General features: G+C 44.7%; 1 protein-coding gene across 10 annotated transcripts in view; it reads left to right on the top strand.

Annotated features, from left to right (window-relative positions):
• Positions 1 to 21214, top strand: part of ptprfa (protein tyrosine phosphatase receptor type Fa) — a 316636-nt gene that overhangs the window by 221478 nt on the left and 73944 nt on the right. For all 10 annotated transcript variants that reach the window (XM_086146258.1, XM_086146275.1, XM_086146249.1 and 7 more), the window contains one exon: positions 6210 to 6422. In XM_086146258.1, the coding sequence (XP_086002384.1) occupies positions 6210 to 6422 (213 nt within the window). The remainder of the gene's footprint in view (positions 1 to 6209; positions 6423 to 21214) is intronic.

Here is a 21214-nt window from a genome sequence, read left to right as displayed (position 1 = left end):
ACACCAGCCTCTCAAATCCTTGTCAACTCTCGTCATGGTAACTGCACTTGATTTTGTCTCTTGAAAATGTTTCTAGACTCCTTCAGTTCTCAACTGCAGTTCTCTGCAGCACTATCTTGGATAACAAGCATCCAACTTCTAATAGTAAAACATTACTATAAGTAACCCAAATGACAGTAAGTAAAGCTAGTTGGTAATTTGGTTTATCCAACAATACAAATATAATAATAAGTCACCTTACAAAATAAAAGTTTACACATGTTGGAATCAAGATTCCGGAGAAAATACGTCTGAACAGATGGTTTTTGTAACAAGTAAGGATTTTTGTGGGACCCAAATGCAGCACAACCACCACATCTCTAAAAATGTCATTGGTTAACGGCACAAGCATACACTAATAGGCAACAGGCAATGAGGGAGCTGATGATGGCAACAACAAAGATGACACTGACAGCGCTGACGCTAACAGAGGTGACAGTCTGGCAGCTGCGTCAGTCCGGGACTGGTGTCTTGAAACTGGTTGTGATGGCTGCGAATGACTTTCGGCGAGTGTAGTTAGGTGATTTTGAGGAGTGAGCAAGGCTGACGGAGCAGCAGAAAAGCAAAGTCCTGATTGTAGTATCGGCAGACTTTTGAGTTTTAACTTCAACTGATGGCGAGAGTCGGCATTGCTGATGCCGAGAGGGGACTCGGCGCTCTGAGAAAGGCGGAGGGACCACCAAGTCGAGTCGCGAATGACCCGAGAGAGACAAAGAGAACGGGACTACGATGCGGGGCCGGGCGGGTATGGCGACGCAAGGATGCATTTATAGGTGCAATATTTTGAGGAATAATCCTAGATTCTGTGGGTGGCCAGTGGAGCCGCTGAAGAACTGGCATGATTTATTGGGGAGACTGAAAAGAATCGAGTGGTTGTACAGGTGGTCCTCGCTTAACGACGACTTTGCGATAATATTAAAATATGGGCAGAATGCGCTGGGAGCAGAGTTGTGTGAGCATATGTATTGTATGCGCTAACCCGAACTTATAATTGGACTATATTCATGCAGATATAAACATTAGAGGACAAAAAAAGGTAAAATAGCAAGGCACAAATGGCCGATATGTATGCAAATATTGTACGGTAGAAACGTTTTTTCGCTAAACGTCGAACTTGCTTAACAACGGACCCCTTGGAACATAAATCTGGGGTGAAAGACGAACTGTAGGTCGAAATACGTGGACCGGGAAATAGGTGTAATATGGAACTGGAAAGACAACCTGAGAGGAGGGAAGGATGAAGGAGGTATCAATGGGGATTTGGGAATGGTGGAGATGAAAATAAGTTTTATTGCGCTTGAGTTTGATAAAGTCGGAGGAGAACCATGAGGCAGTTAGAAATGTAGGAAGGTGGAGGGAGACTTAGAGAAAATATAGACTTGGTTGTCATCAAAATAGCAATGGAAGTTGATGTCAAGTTTACTTTATGTACGGCCAAGAGAGAGATGTAAATACGTATATATTATTCAGGTTAAGGCTCAATTTAAAAATGAAGGTTGTCAGTTTTTCACCTTTTAAATGATCAACATGTTCAGACCCCTCAGGTTCTCAGAAATGCAAGGCATAAGCTTTTGGAGTAAATTATCAAATTAATGCATATTGTTTTTTTTCTACTAGTTTGTTTGTTTCGTAAACTTTTACAATGATTAAAAGGCCTCCAACGGAAGGCCTAAGGCTTTGAAGGGATCATAAGTTAATGGCAAAATCTGATAAATGAGGTAAACAGGGCTGAGACCATTAAGAGCATGAAAAGAATAAAAACAACAAAACAGAACAATAAAAGCCTTCAAATTGAATTTGAAGCAGAAACTTTAAAATCGACGTTCATCATGCTCTCTTACTGGTCCCTGTCAGCGCACGTGCGGCCGAGGTTTTGGAGCCGTTGAAGCAGCCGTATATTTTTCTTTGAAAGGCCAGAAAGAGGAGTATTACAATAATCAATCCCGCAAGTAATAAAAGCATGTAATAAAGTCTCTTTATTGGATAGCCGGAAAAATGCTCCTACCTTGGCAATGTTCTAAAAATAATATAATGCGTATACTTCCAACAGTTACATGTCTGAGATCATTTTTAAATGTAGCCACTTTTTGACTCGTTTCCACAGCAAAGGTTTGTACTTTCGCTTTCAGTTTCTCCCCACTAGCTTCAGCACTAATGACTAAAACATCGGTTTTGAATCGGTGAATTTGCGATCAATCACCCGTTTGCCCTAACAAAAAAAAAAAAAAACTACAAAATTTAGAATGAAATTTTAAAAAATTCTGTAAATAGAGCCTTGTAGGACCCATCACTTTACTCAATATTTCCAAGCATGGGATTTCAACCTATAAATATCGGAACTCTGGACATCAGTGGATTTTTAAATCCCAAAAAAAAGTGACATTATCGGACAACTGGTAATTACCGATAGATGTGAATCAGATCCCTGTCGAGTAAAAGCAACGAAAGGTCTTACAGAAATTCTAAGACGCAATTTTTTAGCTCGACTGAGAATCTTCACATTCGGTAGTTTTTGTTGTTTTTGTTTTTTATCTCTGTCACATGAACGTACTAAAACCAGACAACTATTTTTTACTGACATCACAAGAAAGAAAAGTTAATAGCCAAAAAATGGTAGTTCTAACACTGACCACCAGTTATTTAGCAACGCAGTCTCTTTTGGGTGAGGTTTAAGCACAGCTGTCACGGCAGCTTGAAGGAGAACACCTGTCTGAAGGGATGAATTTAAAGCGTTAAGTAAACCTTTCGTTCAAAAAAAAAAAAAAAAAAAAGCCCTGTCAAGGCCAGTCAGCATCACTCAGCTTGACAATTTCGACAGGAACAGAACTCCCCGTGTTGCCTTGCGCAAAAACAAAAAAGGGGGTCTGAAAAGTCGAGGTGACGAGGGGGTGTCTCTGACCAAAAGCACCCAGTTTGGATATTCTAATAGAACCGCATAGTCCTCGCTTTCAGAATAAGAAATAGCGTTCAATTGAATAATGACACGCTTATAAATTAAACGGACGGCAGTCGAAAACGCAGCGCGGAGGTTGTTCCACTTATCTCTTGTCAGCTCCGAGAACTGCCTTTGCCTTGAATGAGCAATTATCCCGTCATAAGTGCCCATTTGTTCCTGAAAAATTTGGTTATTCTGTCTCCGTTGGTCTCTAATATTTGACTATCTTTTCTCAGTCATTTGACCTCCTGATTCCTCGGCAATATTTTTCAACTAAAATCCTGCCAAAAGTCCAGAGATGAAGAAAGTCGAGAAAGTCCAGGGACGAGGCAAAGTTGCAAGATCCTGCAACTACAGTATGAGCCTCGGGTCGATTATACATTAATATATACTTTGAAGCAGATGAAAGCATCTGACGCTTCCATTTCTGGCTGTACGCCCAAGCTCAGGGTAGAAATCGCCAAAATTAATTATCTTAATTATTGTTAATGGGGTCTGTCGTCTCATCGGGGGACGCTGCTGACATTAATTTTAAAGACATCTGATGACCTAATTGAATTGTTTCAAAAGCAGCTGATGCTTTGAATACGGGTTCTATACCCGACCTTTTAGATTTGATGAAATACGGGAAGTTTGAACCGAGGGGACTCGAAGTGGACATTGAAATTATGTGTAACTTTTTGCGCAAACACACAAACACAAACAAAGCAGACAAAGGTCTGGCGGCGGACGAAAAGACGAGGGTGGGAAGAGGGCGATTAGACGCAAGCAACAGGAATAGGGCGAGCCAACGGGGGTCCGAAAAACTATTCCTGCTGAGCTGGGACCAGGAAAGCCTTCGTACCAGAAGGAAAGGTCGGACAAATAAATGACACTGACGCAGAAAAACACGAGTTCAAGAATTTTCCATACCTCTTATGAGAGGAGGCAATCCATGATGTTGTTGGTGAGAAAGACGGATTTATCCGGACTTGTCACCCGTCGGTAAAATACAACTAAAAACAAGATAAGTGAGTCGAGTAAATGAAAATTCTGGTAAAAACATTTCGAGAACTTGTCAAAATCGTATGGATGGACTGTGGGGGAGTTTCTGAATACAGTCTACCCTTGTTTTTCGCAGGGGTTACGTTCCAAAAAGAACCCGTGATAGGCAAAATCCGTAGAAACCTTTTTTACAATTAAATACTCTACTATACATTGCTGCTGTCGTCCTTATGTTTTTCTCTTCCTTCTTTATGGAACGAACGGAAGATTCATTAATTCCGTAATGCCGACCTACAGCCGCATAGCTTTTACCTTCCCTTAGCATGTCCAGAAGTTTAACTTTATTTGCGATAGATAGCATCTTCCGCTGCCTTTTGGGCCCTGCCGCAGGTGCTTTTGTCGGTCCAGAGCGTTTTGTCAACATTATGGGTTTTAGAGAAACTCCAAATTGCAAGAGAATTTGCACGTACGTAATGTAAATTTGGCAAGCTGTTTTACGTACGTGTACATATTAAACTGCGACGTTATTGACGCACAGGTAGCGAGAAGAAGCGGAGTGTCTTTTTAGCCAATCAGAATGCAGAACACAATGCACGATGCAAATCCGTGAAGTAGCGAAACTGTGAAAAGTAAACCGCGTTATAGCGAGGGATCACTGTATAAACACCATGGTTGGGGGCCGGTCTGTGTTACTATGGCTATACTGTGTAGATACTAGGTTGAAGGGAGTTGTTATTGCTAATGGTGGACCAAAAGTACACCTTCTGGGGACCTTCTGGGGAGAAGGTGTCACCCGAAACAACGGCAAAACTCATTGGTTCACATGGACGGAGGTTCAGGCAGTTACCTGGGTCTGGTTTCAGTGACGGATCTTTCCGGGTTCGGTCTCTGTAAGCGAAACTTTGGCCAGAAGGTTGTGCCTAAACCCCCCTCCTCCGTTCAGCGATGTCTTTTTGGACTAAAATGGCTTATTTGCCTCCTCTCCTGAACCATCTGTCTTCCCCGGCAAGAAAGCGGACATTACGGTCTTTGGCCCTTGTCCTACTGGTGTAGGCGGACCGCGGAGTCCTGTCCTGAAGTGGTAGCTGTCCTGTGTTGGGCCATCCATTTGTGCAGACGTTTATTTGTCTCCCCAGTATAGACATAATCACAATCCTTAGTGCAGCTGACACCATACACCACATTTTCAGTCTTACGCCTGGGTGTTTTGTCCTTGGGGTGCAACCGTCTGCCTCGGGGTATTGAGGGGTTTGAAGTGTTCTGGTACATGGTGGTTATTAAGGAAGCCGGAGAAAAATGTTGGTGTGATAAAAGAGTATCTGCCAGAATGTAAGGAGAGGTGCAGGAGACAGTGGTGACACCAGCGATGTTGTCTGGTCTACGAGAAAAGACAGGAGGGAGAGATGAAGATGTTAAGGTACTCTCTTGGGAGTGAGGAGGAGGAGTGAGGAGTCCATCGGGGAGTCAGCACGTTATTAGTCGGACTGGGATGGTTTGGACATGGACGGACAAGGGATGATGAATCTTGGTGGAAGGATGCTGAGGTGGGAACTGCCAGGTAGGAGGCCGAGAGGAGATTTATGGACGAAAAGGAGTTGGTGTGAGAAAAGAGGATGCAGATGAGAGGGTCAGATGGAGACGAATGATTGGCTTTGGTGACCCCTGAGGGACTAAAGGAAATGAGAAATAATTTACTGATTGATTGTTTTTGGAAGATAGAGAACCTAGACAGAAGCCTGTGGGCCACTGAAGTCAAATCGGACTATTTTTGAGCCATTAAAAAAGAAATACTAATTGGAACAACTCAAATCTCCCTCCAAAAAAAGGTATAAAGTGCCCATTTATCTAATAAACCCTGACAACCCTTCATCACGAAGCAGCTCAATCAATCCGCATCTCTAAATCATGAGTTCTGTCCAAATCCATTCCTGATTTAAGAATATTTAATAGATCGTCTCAAGGAAATGAAACTTGCAGCAACGGCTAATCTGCATTAGCTGTCGGCAACAGCATCCGTCGAGACGCGTTCCTGTATTGTCGCAGCAATGCTACGGCTTACGTGATGGATTTTTGAGGGAATTTATGACATTTATGGATTTATAACGACCGTTCTTTCCGACTCAGCTGGTTTTGGTTGTTATTATATACGTTTCTACACGGTACCCTCAGGCTAATCACAGTTTGGGCTCCGGGAGGTCCATGAAAACACTGTCATCATCATCTCTGATGTGTACTATCCTTTTTCCGCCAGCTCCTGGGGGATGGATCCGACAGCAACCCGCAGAGGAAGAGGAGGCAGAGCCAGGACACCCCACAGCCTTACATCGCCGCCAAACTGCCCACCCTGCCCGACATCTTCACTCTGGGTGACGAGAAGAAGTACAACGGCTTCTACAACAAAGCACTTCCCGGGCAGCAGCAGTACCTCTGTTTTGTGCTGGCCGACCTGACCGACCACGAGTCTGTGAGTGACAGTTACCAAAATACTGCCCGCAAAGTTAAAAACGCGCAACTTTCTCCTTCGTGGAATAAAACCCCCTATCAAGTCACAAGAAGGGTTGAATGCGAAATGCATCTCCAAAGTCCACAGTGTTTCCACCCTGTACACCTTTGTGTATACGACAGACATTTTTGCATTGCTATTATCTCTTTGTGTCCTCCGGACTCAAAGGTCAAGGTCATTTGGAAATTGTAAACGAAGAACGGTCGATATTGTGCTTTCACACCTTGCGGTTTCAAGGTGGGAAGTAGGGCGCCGGGTGCAACTAAGGGTTCGGTGTCTTTCCCGGGGACACTTCAGACAGGAGCAGTCGGGGATCGGATCCGCCAATATTTTGTTCGGGGGGTTGCCCTCGCCACCCACTGAGCCACAGCCGCCCCCCAACAAAAACCTACATATACGTAAAAATCAAAACAGATCATATCTACATGTGTGCAAAGAAAGTATACATGTGTATACCCACACATTGTGTTTGAGTATATACATATGGATATACTTATCGATGCCTGGAATGCAAAACACTTTTTTCAGGAAATGAAAAAAACATTTCATTTGATTATAGTATGGTCTTTGTTGAAGATATTTAAGACTATTCTGTTGTTCTCAGACAATATTTCTATGTTATAGTTTAAAAATATTTAACATGCATTTTTACCACTGACAATGCAGATAAGTGTTCTTTTTCCCTAAATTTTTCTGCTTCATTGTGCACATTGGAGTTTTGTCATGTGACATTTATGTCAAGAGAAAGGGCGGGATTATCTTGCAGATAGACTGAAAATGTGGAGCCATCCCATTTCTCACCATCCAGTGCAAAAACCCCAAATCGAAAAATTTGCAGATAGGAGGTTTTGCATTCCAGCCAACGTTATGTATCTGCAAATAACATGGATACATGACTATTTGCAGTAAAGTTTGATTTCTAGCCCGGCACTATTATGAGGTAGATTCCGCTTGGAGCTCCCCGCACTTTATTGCCACACAGCAGTGTTGGTGTGGAAAGTCTCACGTGCTACCTCTCCGGCCAGCTCCCACCGTCAGATCGCGCCCCTCCGCGGCGCCGGCGGTCTGTAAAATCGTCTGCGCTTCTTGACGTACACGTCCGAAAACACAATCCAATCTTAACAAGGCCCCCATCTTGTATCAGGGCGGTTCCGTCGTGCGAAACGCCTCGGCGGACAGGATTTTGCCGTACATGCACAGACGCTCTTGTTATTCCTCCATCCCGTAATGATTCGATGCCTGTAATCAATAGTACCTAGGCAGAACCGTGCTCTGATGATAATAAAAACGGACCACCCTGCCAATCTCGCACAGTCATGCACTCCTGCACTTCTATAATACGCGGATCGACAGCGCCCCGGCTAGCCGCTACGGCGTGAGAAAAATGACAAAGACGGGCATCAGACTGGATTAAGCTGTAAGTTACGCTCGTCCTCGCATGCGGCAATGCGGTGTCAGGAAAAGTTCACCAACACCAAGGCTGCGCTTGACACCTCTTGCCCTTTAATAAATCATAAAACTACACCAGAGGAAGAGAGAATGGCAGCGGGGAACGTGGTCCGGTTTTTAATATGCGGATCTATCGCCCACTTTCTCTGCATTCGTGGCCTTCTCAATGTCGTCCGGCCGACGGTTCCCGTGACATCTCGTAAAAACCTTCATTTCTGGGTCCCAGCCTTGTACCTACCATAGCAGCGTATTTCTAGGTCCTTTCCAAACTTCAGGCGTCGAAGATTAATCGCGATGGGACCGCGCTAGCCTCCATGCTGAGCACGTATCCCCAGGCCCAGATGCAGATACCGGTACGGAAGCGATCCCCAGCTGTCACTCATCGGCACCATGGCTTTGGGGAGCGTCATGACGCCGCTCCTCTAATTTCAAGCGCCTTTGTTTCCGAGATCACTCGGCTTCTCTCGCGGTGCTGTCGCTTAAGTAGTTCTGAGGCAGAGGAGTTCCCTCCAGAATACCAGTATTAGCATCAGACCTGCTAACACTTTTAACACCAGTTTTAGGCTAAATGATGTCACGATGCGGCACAAAACGCTATAAACAGATTTCGGATGGACGTATAATGTGTCTACTATATGTGAATCAAACCCCGGTGGGGGGTTAGTCCTTTAAAATTATTCAAAGAAACCTAACTTCCCCCCCATGAGCAAACACTTTGCAACAGCGGCGAGGCAGCAATGCTTTTTACGGGTGCAGAAACCCGACAGAATCAAGCTCAGTGTGGGCGGCCTCCACTGGTTGGCGTAAAAGGACAGGGAGTGAGAACGGAGGGCTCAGGAACAAATGATTTCATACTAATAATAGCAGTAGCGCTAACAGTTTCATGCTAATAACTGACATGATATGATAATAGCTTTGATATTGATGAAAGACATAATAATTGTGAGCATCTGCAGAAGTCAGGGCTCTGGTCTGGAATGATATCTCTGATGACGTCTGACACGCGTCTCTCCTCTAACCGCTAAAAGTGTTTTGTTTTGCTCCACGTTTGATTTGCCGTCCCAAGATTTAGTCGTAACCGTGAAATAGCAATCTAGAATTACCCGCGGGGCAGCGTGAAGCGATTCCACAATCAGGTTGTAGTTCTGGTAAACGTCACATGAAGAAAAGTTGCTCTCTTTTAATTCACAGAAACCCCACACCTTGTTCTTTTTCGGGAGCGAAGTAAACTCCGTTCCTTCGTTCCTCCGCACACCTCAGCCGTTACCAACTATGTGCCTGATAGATTACTGCAAGTCCAAACTCAAAACCTGTTCTCTCTTATGCAGATTGCAACAGCTGGGAATCTTGTTTTCTTTTTTTTCCACTTATAAGGTGACCTTGGGCTTAGAAAGGATCTCAAAAATTAACTATATTGTTTGCATTTTCTTTTTTATTTTATATATTTTTTTTAGTTCAGCTAAGCCACACCCATTGGCTAACTGGCAATCATTTCACTTTCCATCTTTCTCTCCCTCTTCGTCTGTAAATTGCACTTTCTTGGCCTTTCAGTTCAGTTACTGTGTTATTAACTTCATTGACAGCTAGACATCCGACCCGATCCCTTAGCTCCGAATCCCTTTGAATAAAGGTGTGTACGACGTTTTTGTGTTTTATTTTGAAAACTCAGCAGTTTGGCAACCAGTCTTTCGGTTACCAATTTCCTGCATCATTAGATTTGCTTCGTAGAGACGCGGCTGCCTTTGTTTGAAAAAAATATATAAATAAAAATACTTCGCCCGTGTATTTCAAGCAAAAAGTGGTTATGGACGGAAACAGGCCAGGTCACCGCGCCGTCCTCTCCGGCGAGCCGCCGTCATCTTTTCACACGTCCAGCATTCACATGTCGGGTCATCCCGCCACGCGGCTCTTGTCCTTGCACGCTCCGCTACCTCCGAAAGTTGCGTCTGGAAGACGGGAGAAGGCGCGCTCAGAGCGGAGCGGCTGAATGGCATTCGGCCGGATGCGATTCCGTTACAAAAATAGAAACTCTAATCACATTTATTGAAAACATGGGAAGTGAGCTTAGCTTTTATTGCCGCCGCAAAGCTGCTGGAAGGGTGGAGGCGAGCTTGGGGGGGCGGGGGGGGGAAGGAAAGAAGAAGACCAAGAAGATGGGGAGGTGGGGGGGTTCTGGAGACTGAAGGAAAAGGGCACTGCAGCTTTCTGCGGCCCCCACTGCTGGTAAACAAGCCAGGACGTGTGAAATTGGATAAAAAGAAAAAGGCCCTATAAACACTTACCGCTGAGGGGAGGGGGCAGGGGGGGGGGGGGATAGGGTAGGGGGATTGCCAGGCAGTTCCCTCTCAACACTGAGCCCAGTGGGAGTGACAGAGAGGTGAGAAGAGGAGGCGGGAGTTGGTGGGAGGAAAAAAAAAAAAGGGAGCTTAATGCAGGGATAAGATTGGCGATGTGTGTGTGTGTGTGTGTGTGTGTGTCGGGGGGGGGGGTTGAGGGGCACCTGAGGAAAACGCATAGACGTTCTTGAGAGGACAGGAAACGCGGCGATGATTGGAAGGAGGGCGAGTCCGCAGCCTCGGATGTCGGGGGTGAACTTCCGCGGGAGACGGAGACGCTGAAGTTTTTGAGGGGAAATAACACGCAAGGAAGTGAAGGTGTGTGTTGTGGGGAAATGGGCTGGACTGCTTCCAGTTTGTCACAGATAGATGAGCTGTTAGCGGAAGGTGCCTGCCGCGGTGGAAATCTTTCCGAGTTGTGGGAAATAACAGAGCTGTCAGAAGACATTAGGATCACACTCGCTCTCCGCTTATTTTATCAGCCGCCTCATATTTTACCAGGTATATTAGGGAGAGAAAACAAAAAAGAGAAATGTTCATCCTCCCACTGCTATTAAAACCCGACTTCTTTCTTCCTGGTCTTTGCGCCGCCGTACGCACACGCAGGAGCGGCGCATCACTCAACCCCCGGAGGATTGCTTTCTATCGGGTTGCGCTGTTCAGATTGATCACTCCCAAACTCTCCTCCTGAGATTATCTAAATATCCCTAGAATATGTGTCTGCTGTATCTAAGAAAAAAAAAAAAAAACTTTTCCGAGCCGCAGGCAGCACTTTGCCGCCGCCGAAAAAGTGCTTCAGAGACGAGAAAAGCCGCGAAAGCTGAGCAGGCAGATGAAGACGGAGGCTTTATCAAGCTCCGAGCCTCCTCAGCTCTTCAGGTTTCCTCCGTCGACTGTTTGTGATGAAAGCTCTGTCCTCCTCAGGAAACGCGGCGGTTTGTCTCATTCATCACTGTTATCCCCCAGGAAGATTTTAAAGACTTGCTTGTAATGTATTCCGTTCTGATTTCCCAACTTTTAATACGCTGACCTGAACAAAATCTAGTGTGTGAATGCTCTCAGTCATCCGAGTCCTCGTCGATCATTACCAAAGCGTAACCGTAAGACGTTTGACCACCCGTCTGAGAAACCTCTCTCATTCGGTTTGTACCGTGGGGGCTTCCAAGCCATCTTTCACCTACACTCAACACCATCCCAACACAGATATGTACACATGTACCTGCAGATCCACCTGCAGTGGTCAACAAACCAAGGATTCAACCAAAGTGTTCATTGTCATAGGCACGGTAAGGAAAATAAGTTTTCCCAGTGCAATGAAATTGCACCAGGTCATTGATTTATCATTAGCTAGACCGTTCACCGTGACCTGGATGACAGAGAACCCCCTTAGGCAAAAGAGTTCTTACATTGCTGTCTGCAGCGAGTGGCAGGAAGTGTGGCAGACACAATAGTAGCTTAGTGTGATACGAATAAATAAAAACAGTAAAGGGCAGCGAATGAAAGGTGTTGTGGATAGGGAACCTTCATTGCAATTCATCCCATGGTCATTGGAAGAGTTTGTGAATCGGAGGGTTAACAGTAAAGTGCAAAAAGGCCAAATCCTGAGGGAGTTCACAGCTGTTTGACCAGTTTAAAGACTATCGTACAAATGCTATTGGACAATGATAATGACGATTGTCCGATGGTAAAGACTACTGTGAAATGGCAACTGCTAATGGACAATGGCAATGACTATTTTGCAATAGCAACATCTATTGGTCAATGGCAATAACGATTGCCCAATGGCAACATCTATTGTGTGATAGCAACAACTGTTGGGCAATGGCAACAACCATTGGACAATGGCAATGACGAATGTCCAATGGTAGAGTCTGTGAAATGACAACTACTAATGGACAATGGCAATGACTATTTAGCAATAGCAACATCTATTGGTCAATGGCAACATCTATTGTGCGATGGCATCAACTACAGTGCAATGGCAACTATTATAGTCTTTAATGGCAACAACTATTGGGCAATGGCAGTGAGGATAGTGGAATGATTACTACAATTGTACAACAGCAATTGAAAAAATGCACAGTGAAAAACAAACCCTTAAGTCCAGCTGTATTTTTTCTCCCATAAAATATCCCTCTTCTAATCTCATTGTTAATAAATTGTGCGATTTGTTGCCCGCTCTCTTTCAGTATCTCTGGAGTCTCATAGTCTCAGCATCTCTTCATCCCCGAGTGTTGGACTATTAATTTTTGACAAATTTTTACCAACAGTTTCCTGACCTTTTCCCGAGTAAGACGTATGATGACACGCAACCACTGTACCCCCACGGCTTTTTTCATTAAAGATGATAATGTGATAATCACTCCGCGCTTACAACGTCAGAACCCCGGGGCCCGAGTTGAATGAAAATTCTACATTTTAAACAGACAAATAATCAAACGTTTACCGTCTCTTAATATTTCGCAGCAGTGCAGTGAGCCATTATTCGCCTTACAGGGGAAGCTTTTCTAGCTGCAAAGTCTTGGTCCAAAAATAAAATAAAATAAAATAAAATAAAATAAAATAAAATAAAATAAAATAAAATAAAATAAAATAAAACAAAATAAAATAAAAAAAAATGGCGCCCAGTCCAGGGTGTACCCGGCCTCTTGCCTGATGACAGCTGGAATAGGCTCCAACATTCCCCACGGCCCTGATTGCGGGATAAGCGGAAGAAGATGGATGGAAAACAAAATAAAATAATATAAGATGAAGGATGAGGTGATGAAGGTGGGATGCATGACAAACAGCATAATAATTAATAGAATAAGTTATTAGTGGCACAGTGGTTAGTACTGCCACCTCATGGTAAAAAGGTGCCTGGTTCCATTCTGACAGGAGGCCATAAAACATGCAGGAGATTCATTGGAGACCCTTAACTGGCCAAACGTGAATGACAGAGTGAATAGTTTTATGTCTCGACATGACATGTGAATGAGAGGGTGAATAATTGCACGTCTTCATATGACGTTTGAATGAGGGAGTGAATGGTTGACTAGTAGTTCAGGTTGAACCCCGCCTCTCGCCCAATGACAACTGGGTTAAGCATCAATTTCCTGTAACCCAGAGAGCAGGATAAGCGGTATAAATAACGAATGAATGAATGGAAGTAATGGATTACCACTTCAATCCCGCCTCGTTTTTCTCTTCATAACATGATGAGAATACCAATATGAGGTTCTTCTCTCGAAATCTCGAAAAGGTAGACGTTCAAACAAGAGGTAAATCCCCAATAAAGAACGTTTGCAAGGACGTTTGCAGTTTTAGTGTATGACTCAAAAAGCAGCGCCGTTCTGAAAACCTCCAAGTGAACCAAACCTCCAGAGCGATGCTGCCAGCGTCGCTGAAATATTTATACCTGTCTAAACCCTGTCTAGACCATCCTGTCGCCACTGCCTGTCCCTCTACTTCTCTCCTACACCCACTCCTCGAATCCCACTACTTCAAAACACTTCAGATCAGGCGTGGGTAAAGTATGGCCCGTAGGCCATATACAACCATATAACTTTTCCCTGAACTGATCTCTCTGTCGGTGGTCCATCGTGTCCTACCTACTTGTGACTTTTGTTTGGCTGTGGAGTCCAATCCTTGATCCACACTTCCTGCCTCAGTCAGGACAAGTGAATCTACAGGGTTGGGTTGTAGATACAGTGCTGGCTTCATGTCTCCTTTTGTGTTTCTTTATCCGTCTATCATTTTGATCCTCCTCAAGTCTGTGCACACCTTGTTGGCAGAGCCTGCGCCAGGTGGAGTGTCGGGTGGCGGCCTCCTCCAGCTGGGTTGGTTTCAAGCTGCGCCTCATCATCAGGATTTTCAGTTGGTCATTGTATTGCCTTTTCTGGCCACCAGCAGAGCAGCGACCAAGATGTAATTGGGTGTAGAGAACTTTCCGGGGCAGGCGATCCTTGGGCATCTTGATGACATGGCCAACCCAATGGAGCTGATGCTGGCTGACTGTGGCCTCGAGACCGATGCTTTTTGTCTTACGGATATCCAGGATGCATTGTAGGCATCTGATGCGGAAGGTGTCGAGCATCCTTACGTGTCGTGGGTACAGTGTCCATGTTTCACAAGTGCAGAGGAGTGTTGTTAGAACTGCTGTCTGGTAAACAGATACTTCTGTATGGAGGTTGAGGTGTTTGTTCTGAAAGACCCTATCTCTGATAGAAGATGATGCTTGCTTGATCCAGTTTTGAATTTCTCTTTCCATGCTGCGGTCGCTGGAGAGGAAGCTGCCAACCGCACAGTCACCTGCATATTGTAGCTCAACGACGCGCTCAGAGGTTACTTTCGTGACAGCCTGAAGCCTTCTGATGTTAAAAAGGTTTCCATCAGGCCTGAAATCCACCACAATTCCACTATCCTTCTTGATTTTTTTCACATAGCAGCAGTGTCACAGATAGCAGGAAGATATTAAAAAGTACTGGAGCAAGGACACATCCCTGACACACCAGTACAGACCCTGAAAGGGGCAGATTCCTGGCCTCCAGTACAGACATGTGCCATCATCCCAGTACGGAACTGTTGAAGGGGTGTAACAAATTTTCTTGTGCAGCCAAATTTGAGGAGGACACTCCATAGGAGCTCCCTGTTGACAGGGTTGAATGCCTTTGATAGGTCAATGGACGCCATGAAGAGGTCCTGGTTTTGTTCTCTGCGCTTCTCCTTGCTGTAAAGACCATGTCCACAGTGCTTCTGTTCATTCTGAATCCAAACAATGATTCAGGCAACAGCTGCTCCGAGATGGTATCCACCAGTCTGTGCAGCATGACTTTGACCAAGACTTTGCCGGTAACCAAAATTAATGAAATGTAACAGCTGTTGCCACAGATGGACTTATCTCCTTTGCCTTTGTTGAAGGTGATGATGTCCACGTCCCTCCACTGTTAGGGACTGTTTCTTGCAGCCATCTGTTGATGATGAGCTTCTGGTCTTTGCGGAGGGTTGTACCATCAGAAGCCTTCAAGAGAGAGACTGAGCAGTTTCTTGGGCCATAGATGTTTTTCACTGCATCATAAAAGTTGTATGTGATTGTATCCCATTAGCCATTGGTGTCTGTACATAGCAAAGACTCAAGGTCCCTCAGGTTTCCAGCCAGGGAAAGGCAAAGATTGTCCTGATCTATAGGATGTTCAAGCCTGGCACAGTCTAGCCTCTTATTGCCCTGACCTCTGGGGATGGATGGCGGGGCATATTTTCATAAAATTGATTTCATATTAATCGATGGTCATTCCAGCACTCTGCACTTCTCTTTGCACGGGTAAGCAAGATGTCTTTTATATCAGAACGTCTTACAATGATGTAGTCCAACAAGGGCCAATGTTTGGAGTGTGGGTGCATCCAGGATGATTTGTGTTTATTTTTGAGCTGGAAAAGGGTGTTTGTGATGGTCAAGTCGTGCTCAGCACAGAGACTTAACAGCCGCAGGCACTTGGCATTGACCTGACCGATACCATGACCCCCAGGGACTCCCCTCCACACCTTGCTGTCCTCCCCACTCTGGCATTGAAATCACCCAATGAGAAGTCCTTGTCGTCTTTGGGTATGCGACAGAGAGCCTCATCTAATGCTTGGTAGAAGTGTTATTTCAAGTCATCCTTCGATGGAAGAGTTGGAGTAAACACTAAGAAGGGTGGCCTATCACTTCTTGGCCGTAAGGATCCTTAGTGACATAAGCCTTTCACTTATGCCCATTGGTGTTTCTTGGAGTCCTGGTAGAAGTGTGTTTTTTATTTCCAGTCCCACGCCATGCTGATGCGGGCAGGTTGGGTTTCCCTTCCAAAAGAAGGTGTAACCCTGCGGTACTTCCTTCAGGGAGCCTTCATCCAGGACCCTGGTTTTATTCAGAGCTGCGATGTCAACATTGCAGCGGTTAAGTTCCACTGCAATGCGTTCTCCTCTGTGGCCTGTCACTGACTCCATCAGTGTCCAGGAGGGGTTGTATGTTCCATGTAGTCAATTCGAGAGGGATTATTTTCTTCTATTTATTTCGAATCCAAAGTGGAATGTCCCGATAGTTGCAGTTCCCCATCCTGGATGTTCTGAGTGGACAATTTTTAGACCACCTTTTCTAGGCCCTTCCCCAAGCGGGGTAAGCAGTGTGGCTCCTAAAAATGGGCTGTTTAGATGCACAGGGGTCTGATGGGAGTAGCTGCCGCTCAACCCCAGCTGCTGACGACTAGAGATCGTCCTGTGACGCTGGTGTACAGTTGTTCTGACTAGAAGCTTCCAGCACATTCAGACCTGCTCCCATCACCAGACATACCATCGCCACCGGACTTTTACCATTTCCAGTTGCTGGTCTCACCAAAGCAGAGGTGGATGTTTCTGCAGGGAGATTATTTAGAGTGATATGCATATGTCCCAGTAGCATTTCTTCACTGCAGGAGGGTGTAATCCAGTGGCAAGAAGGGCCCAAGACAGCCGGCATTCTTTGGCAATTGCAGGGGGCTACCGGAGCACCAGTTTTCAGGAGTACTGCCTAACATGTGCCTCCAGCACGATGCTTTTTTGTCAGGGTGTGCTCCCTTAGCCTTTGGTCCTCCCAGGCTTACCCACAAGGCAGTGGGGCAGAGGTTGATAAGTGCCAGGGTATATCCACCTTGGTGGGCCTGCGCACTATATCTATAGGACCCACTGCTACTCCCAGAACCCCTACCAAGTTAGCCTGGAGCCACAAGGCACCAATTACCATGTGTGCCACAAGGAGAACTGGCAGGAGTCTTGGTGATGGAGAGGCTTTGTACTGGCAGAAAAAGACTGATACATGAGTTGCTTCTTCATTCACCACAAGGGCTAGCCAGCGGTACCTCTGAAAGCAAGAGGTAACAAGCAGTAGGCTTGAAGTAGGTTTGCACCTTCCCTCTAACTACTGCACTAGACACATCACAACACCCTGTGTTTGGAGAACACACACCTAGAAATAATAGAAATAATGGCTCACTCATCACACACAGACCGTTGGTGGGGTGTGCCGTCTCTTTTTCACTTTGCCCTTTGAACCCTTCTATAAAAATGAGCAGATCACAGAAAAGAAAAAGGCACAGTGAGTGCTGAGTGTTTAACAAGGAGTGGACATCAAAATATTTTTCACTTGAAGTACGATCAGAGGCTGTGCCTGAAATGCAAAAAAACTGTTGCGATTTTCAAAGAATACAATATCTGATGTCGCTTTGCCAAGAAGCATGCTAACTATGCAAGTGATGAGACTCAACATGAACAGGCGGCAAAAGCTTGGAGGTTGATGGCTGATTTATACACTTTTCCACCAGCAACCAGCAATTCGAGAGTCGAGTACCAATGTAACAGGAGTGGTATGGACCCATTTGCAACACCCCTATTCCACATAAATAGAGAAAGAGTTCAACAAACTTTACTGAGGCTCTGGAAGAGGGTGACAGCAGAATGCAGGGTCAGTTCTTGGAGGTCTCCCATGGCAAACAAGGCAACTCCTCCTCTGGGGAGGGAAAGAAAATGCCCTGGCAACTAGTGGGACTTGAAACAAAACTTTTAGGTCCGTGCAGATGGCCTGCCATGGGCAGCAGCTGTGTGTCCAGGTGGACTAAATAAGCAGACGAGGTGGAACCACAGGAAAAAAGAGAACCGTGACATACAAAGCAAGTTTTATGATTTTACATAAAATCAAGAATTTGTTTGGCTTGAGCTACATATGGGAGCGGACATTCAGCGTCATGAACGCCAACAAAGTCCATCATAGATCCCAGTTGGCTGACCACCGCCTCGGCTCCACCCTGACATCCTTTTGTCAACAAAACAAAACTAACTCCATACTTTTCTCCACGGTAAACAAAGGGAGACCAACGACACTGCTCCCACTGAAACTGAATGTGAGTTTCCCTTCTGTGAAATCAATGGATTCGGAAAACAATTTGTACAATGAGCCTTGTATTTTGATACTTAGCTAACAGGCCTAAGCCTATCATGTAATAGCTTTGACATGTACTTCTACTCTATTTCATTTATTTTGGTTCACAAACACTTCATTGTCTGTCCTTGTTTTCCTGGCCCGACGCATCCCTCAAATTCTAGAGCCCCTAGTGGCCCACAAGACAAAAGTTATGCTCTCTTGTGCTTTAGACGATGGCGACGGTGAAGCAGGAAACAAGTGACACCATAATTCGGGGGCTTTGAAAGAAAGAAAAACTCAGAGATGGAAAATCAAGAACAAATTCAGAAAAAATAAATGTTCTACTTTTTGATTATATTTACCTCCTTTAAACACCATTGATGAACAGCTAAAGCTGCAAAAAATCAATTTGAGTTTCTTTTTTTTTTACCAGCAAGTATCAGGTTAGTCATATTTCAGTAATCCGGATGGATTTCTGTCATTACATTGTTATTCTGCATCTATTTCAAGATCATTATCACAGAACATAGAAATTTAATTATTGTAATCAGATGGGTGTTTTGTTCCAACTGGAATCCATTAGCATTGAATCGTGAAAGATGTCTGGCGAGATCCAGGACCCCAAACTCGTCAGGATGGTTTCCATCATCCATATCATGTTCCGCCTATCTGTAAAGGTGGTGCTAGCTATGGTGGCCGCCACGTGTAACACAGGCCCATTGTCGCAGGAAAGTCCATTAAATCAAAGAAAGAAGCCTCCGACAAACGGCGCTGCAGCCGACACGCACACACACCCAACTCCGGTTCGTAAATCAATCCCAGCGGCTGCTTTTTAATGCTTATTACATCACCGATATCTAACAGTTCTCATTGTAACTAACACACTTTTTGACCCCTAACCCAGCCCTTCTCACCAGTGATGGAAACACTTAAAATCTTTTTATCAAGCACCAAATTTCTATTAATTGCATTTAAAATACATAGTTTGTTCTTCGGATGACATTTAACCATACCGGAGTGGAAGATGTCCACACCGGACAAGGTCCACACGGGTATTTTGCTTTATACAGTTGTAATAGACGTCTGATTTTTTTAATACGTGCAAGTACTTCAATAAAAATGCATATGAAATATTCTGAGGATACTATATAGTCCGGTTGAACAGGGTGTTGCATGAAATACTCAAATATATCTCAAGATTAGATAATGTTTTGGCTACATGCTGGCTGTAACTACGGCAACTTGAATTCCAAGATTGGTTAATTGGACATTTTGAAAAGTGCTGGCATTTTATTTTTCTGTAAAATCCAGGATGATTAATGCATTAAGTACATAATTCAACACTCTCGCCTCTCTTCAAAAAGGGAAGCGAATAAGAAAACTCGGCCCAGAGGCTCATCTGTTCTTTCTCCCTTGATGAGAAAAATCAGAGTTGAGATTGTAACAGGAGGGTGAAGGAATCAACCGAAACCAACGACTGCAAAGAAAGAGCTCACAGAGTTTACTGACGCTCTGGCAGCAGGTGAACAGTTCGTAAAAGAAACCTTGATATCTTTCCTGATAAACCTGAAATCAACCTAGCTTAACATCTGTGAGTTGACGGCAATCTCCTCCTAGTGGCCGAACCCGGGAACTGCAAGTGACTGATTGTTCCTCCGCATTTGTAAAGCCTGGATTATTTAATCTCCGTCCAATGGACTATTTAGAATCGTCCAACGCTTTACGGCGACATGATACAGAGGGGGTTCCCATGGACACAAACAAAGTCCCTGCAACTCTCCACACCCACTCTTCTCTTGCCTGCTTATTCAAGTTGCACGATAGTTCCACTTTTAGTTGTTTTTTTTTTTCCGGAAGAGATGGATAACAAGCTTCAAATACTTCAGCAGGGGGTCAGAACTTCGGAGATTCTCCTCTCCACGGTGGACGTATCTCGGGCCGACTGCCGTTGTCTCTCAGCAATCCTAAAGAAGGGGACGTGCTGACAAATGAGGATGGCGCCCCCAACACCTCCGCCGTGTTGGAGGATAATGATTAATTACTCGTCAGGCTGATGCTTCCCGGAGCGGATTCCGTCGCCCGGCAGCTTTGGTTTCGCCCCCCTCCATCACCTAACGATGGCGGGCGAACAACAGGAGCAGACCAGCAGATTGATACGCCATTGGCTCCAAAATGTCATCGTTGATGCGAACCCTCCGCCTCGTCCCCTTTCTTTGTCTCACCCTTGATTGGCTGTCCTCTAATAGTCCACCTTCCCATGTCACTTTCCTACCACTCTGTAACCTCCAGGTCCCAAGGTGACTGTAGTTGCAAGATAAGGAGTAAAGATAATGAATGATTAACCTTACATGAAGGAGGAAAAAGGTACTTTTTCCAACCCAAAAAGTCTTTGGTCGGTTCATTCACCAAAAGAATTTAAAAAATCACATTCTACCGCTGTCACAGTAGTTCACACCATTGTAACTGCCTCTGAATGTCCAATCGGCCCCTTTTGAAGGCTGCCCCTTTTTTCGGTGGCGACTTTTAGTCAGGTTGAAATCACCCCAAAAAAGGGTCTCTCGATGAGAAAGAGTTCTCTCACAGACTCTCATAGACCCAATACATGCTTTCGTCATATGGGCAACAGACCTCTCCGTTCGTATTCAGAGATATCTCAAGGAAAACAATACTTCTCTGAATGAACGGTCAATGGAGATAATTTGACTTGTGAACGATCGTGTCGCTTATGTTGCAAGAGGGATCATCTTTGTGTTTATCTCGCCACCTATTTGTTACAAGTTGTATTGGTATGCAATTTTGACAAAACAAATGTAAATTGTGACAGTTGTCTGTGAATTCACTCACCTAAGTCATCATTGCAAAAGTTTTCCCCAAAATCCTCATTTTGGGCAACATGCTTCCTCCTGTAGCTGTCAATCATAAATCACACATCCTCTTTTCAAATGGTTTCACAGTTTTGGGGCTGACAGATTATAATCCAGAATTGAATCTCTCTCCACGACACGGTTTTTGCTAGTGATATTAAAATGAATAGATAAATGAAATAATGCAATAAAAGTATT

The sequence above is a fragment of the Fistularia commersonii genome, chromosome 1 (genome assembly GCF_037954325.1).
Source record: "Fistularia commersonii isolate RoL2024-O1a breed Wild chromosome 1, RoL_Fcom_v1.0, whole genome shotgun sequence".
NCBI classification, from domain to species: domain Eukaryota; kingdom Metazoa; phylum Chordata; class Actinopteri; order Syngnathiformes; family Fistulariidae; genus Fistularia; species Fistularia commersonii.
This window is presented reverse-complemented; position numbering and strand designations above follow the sequence as displayed.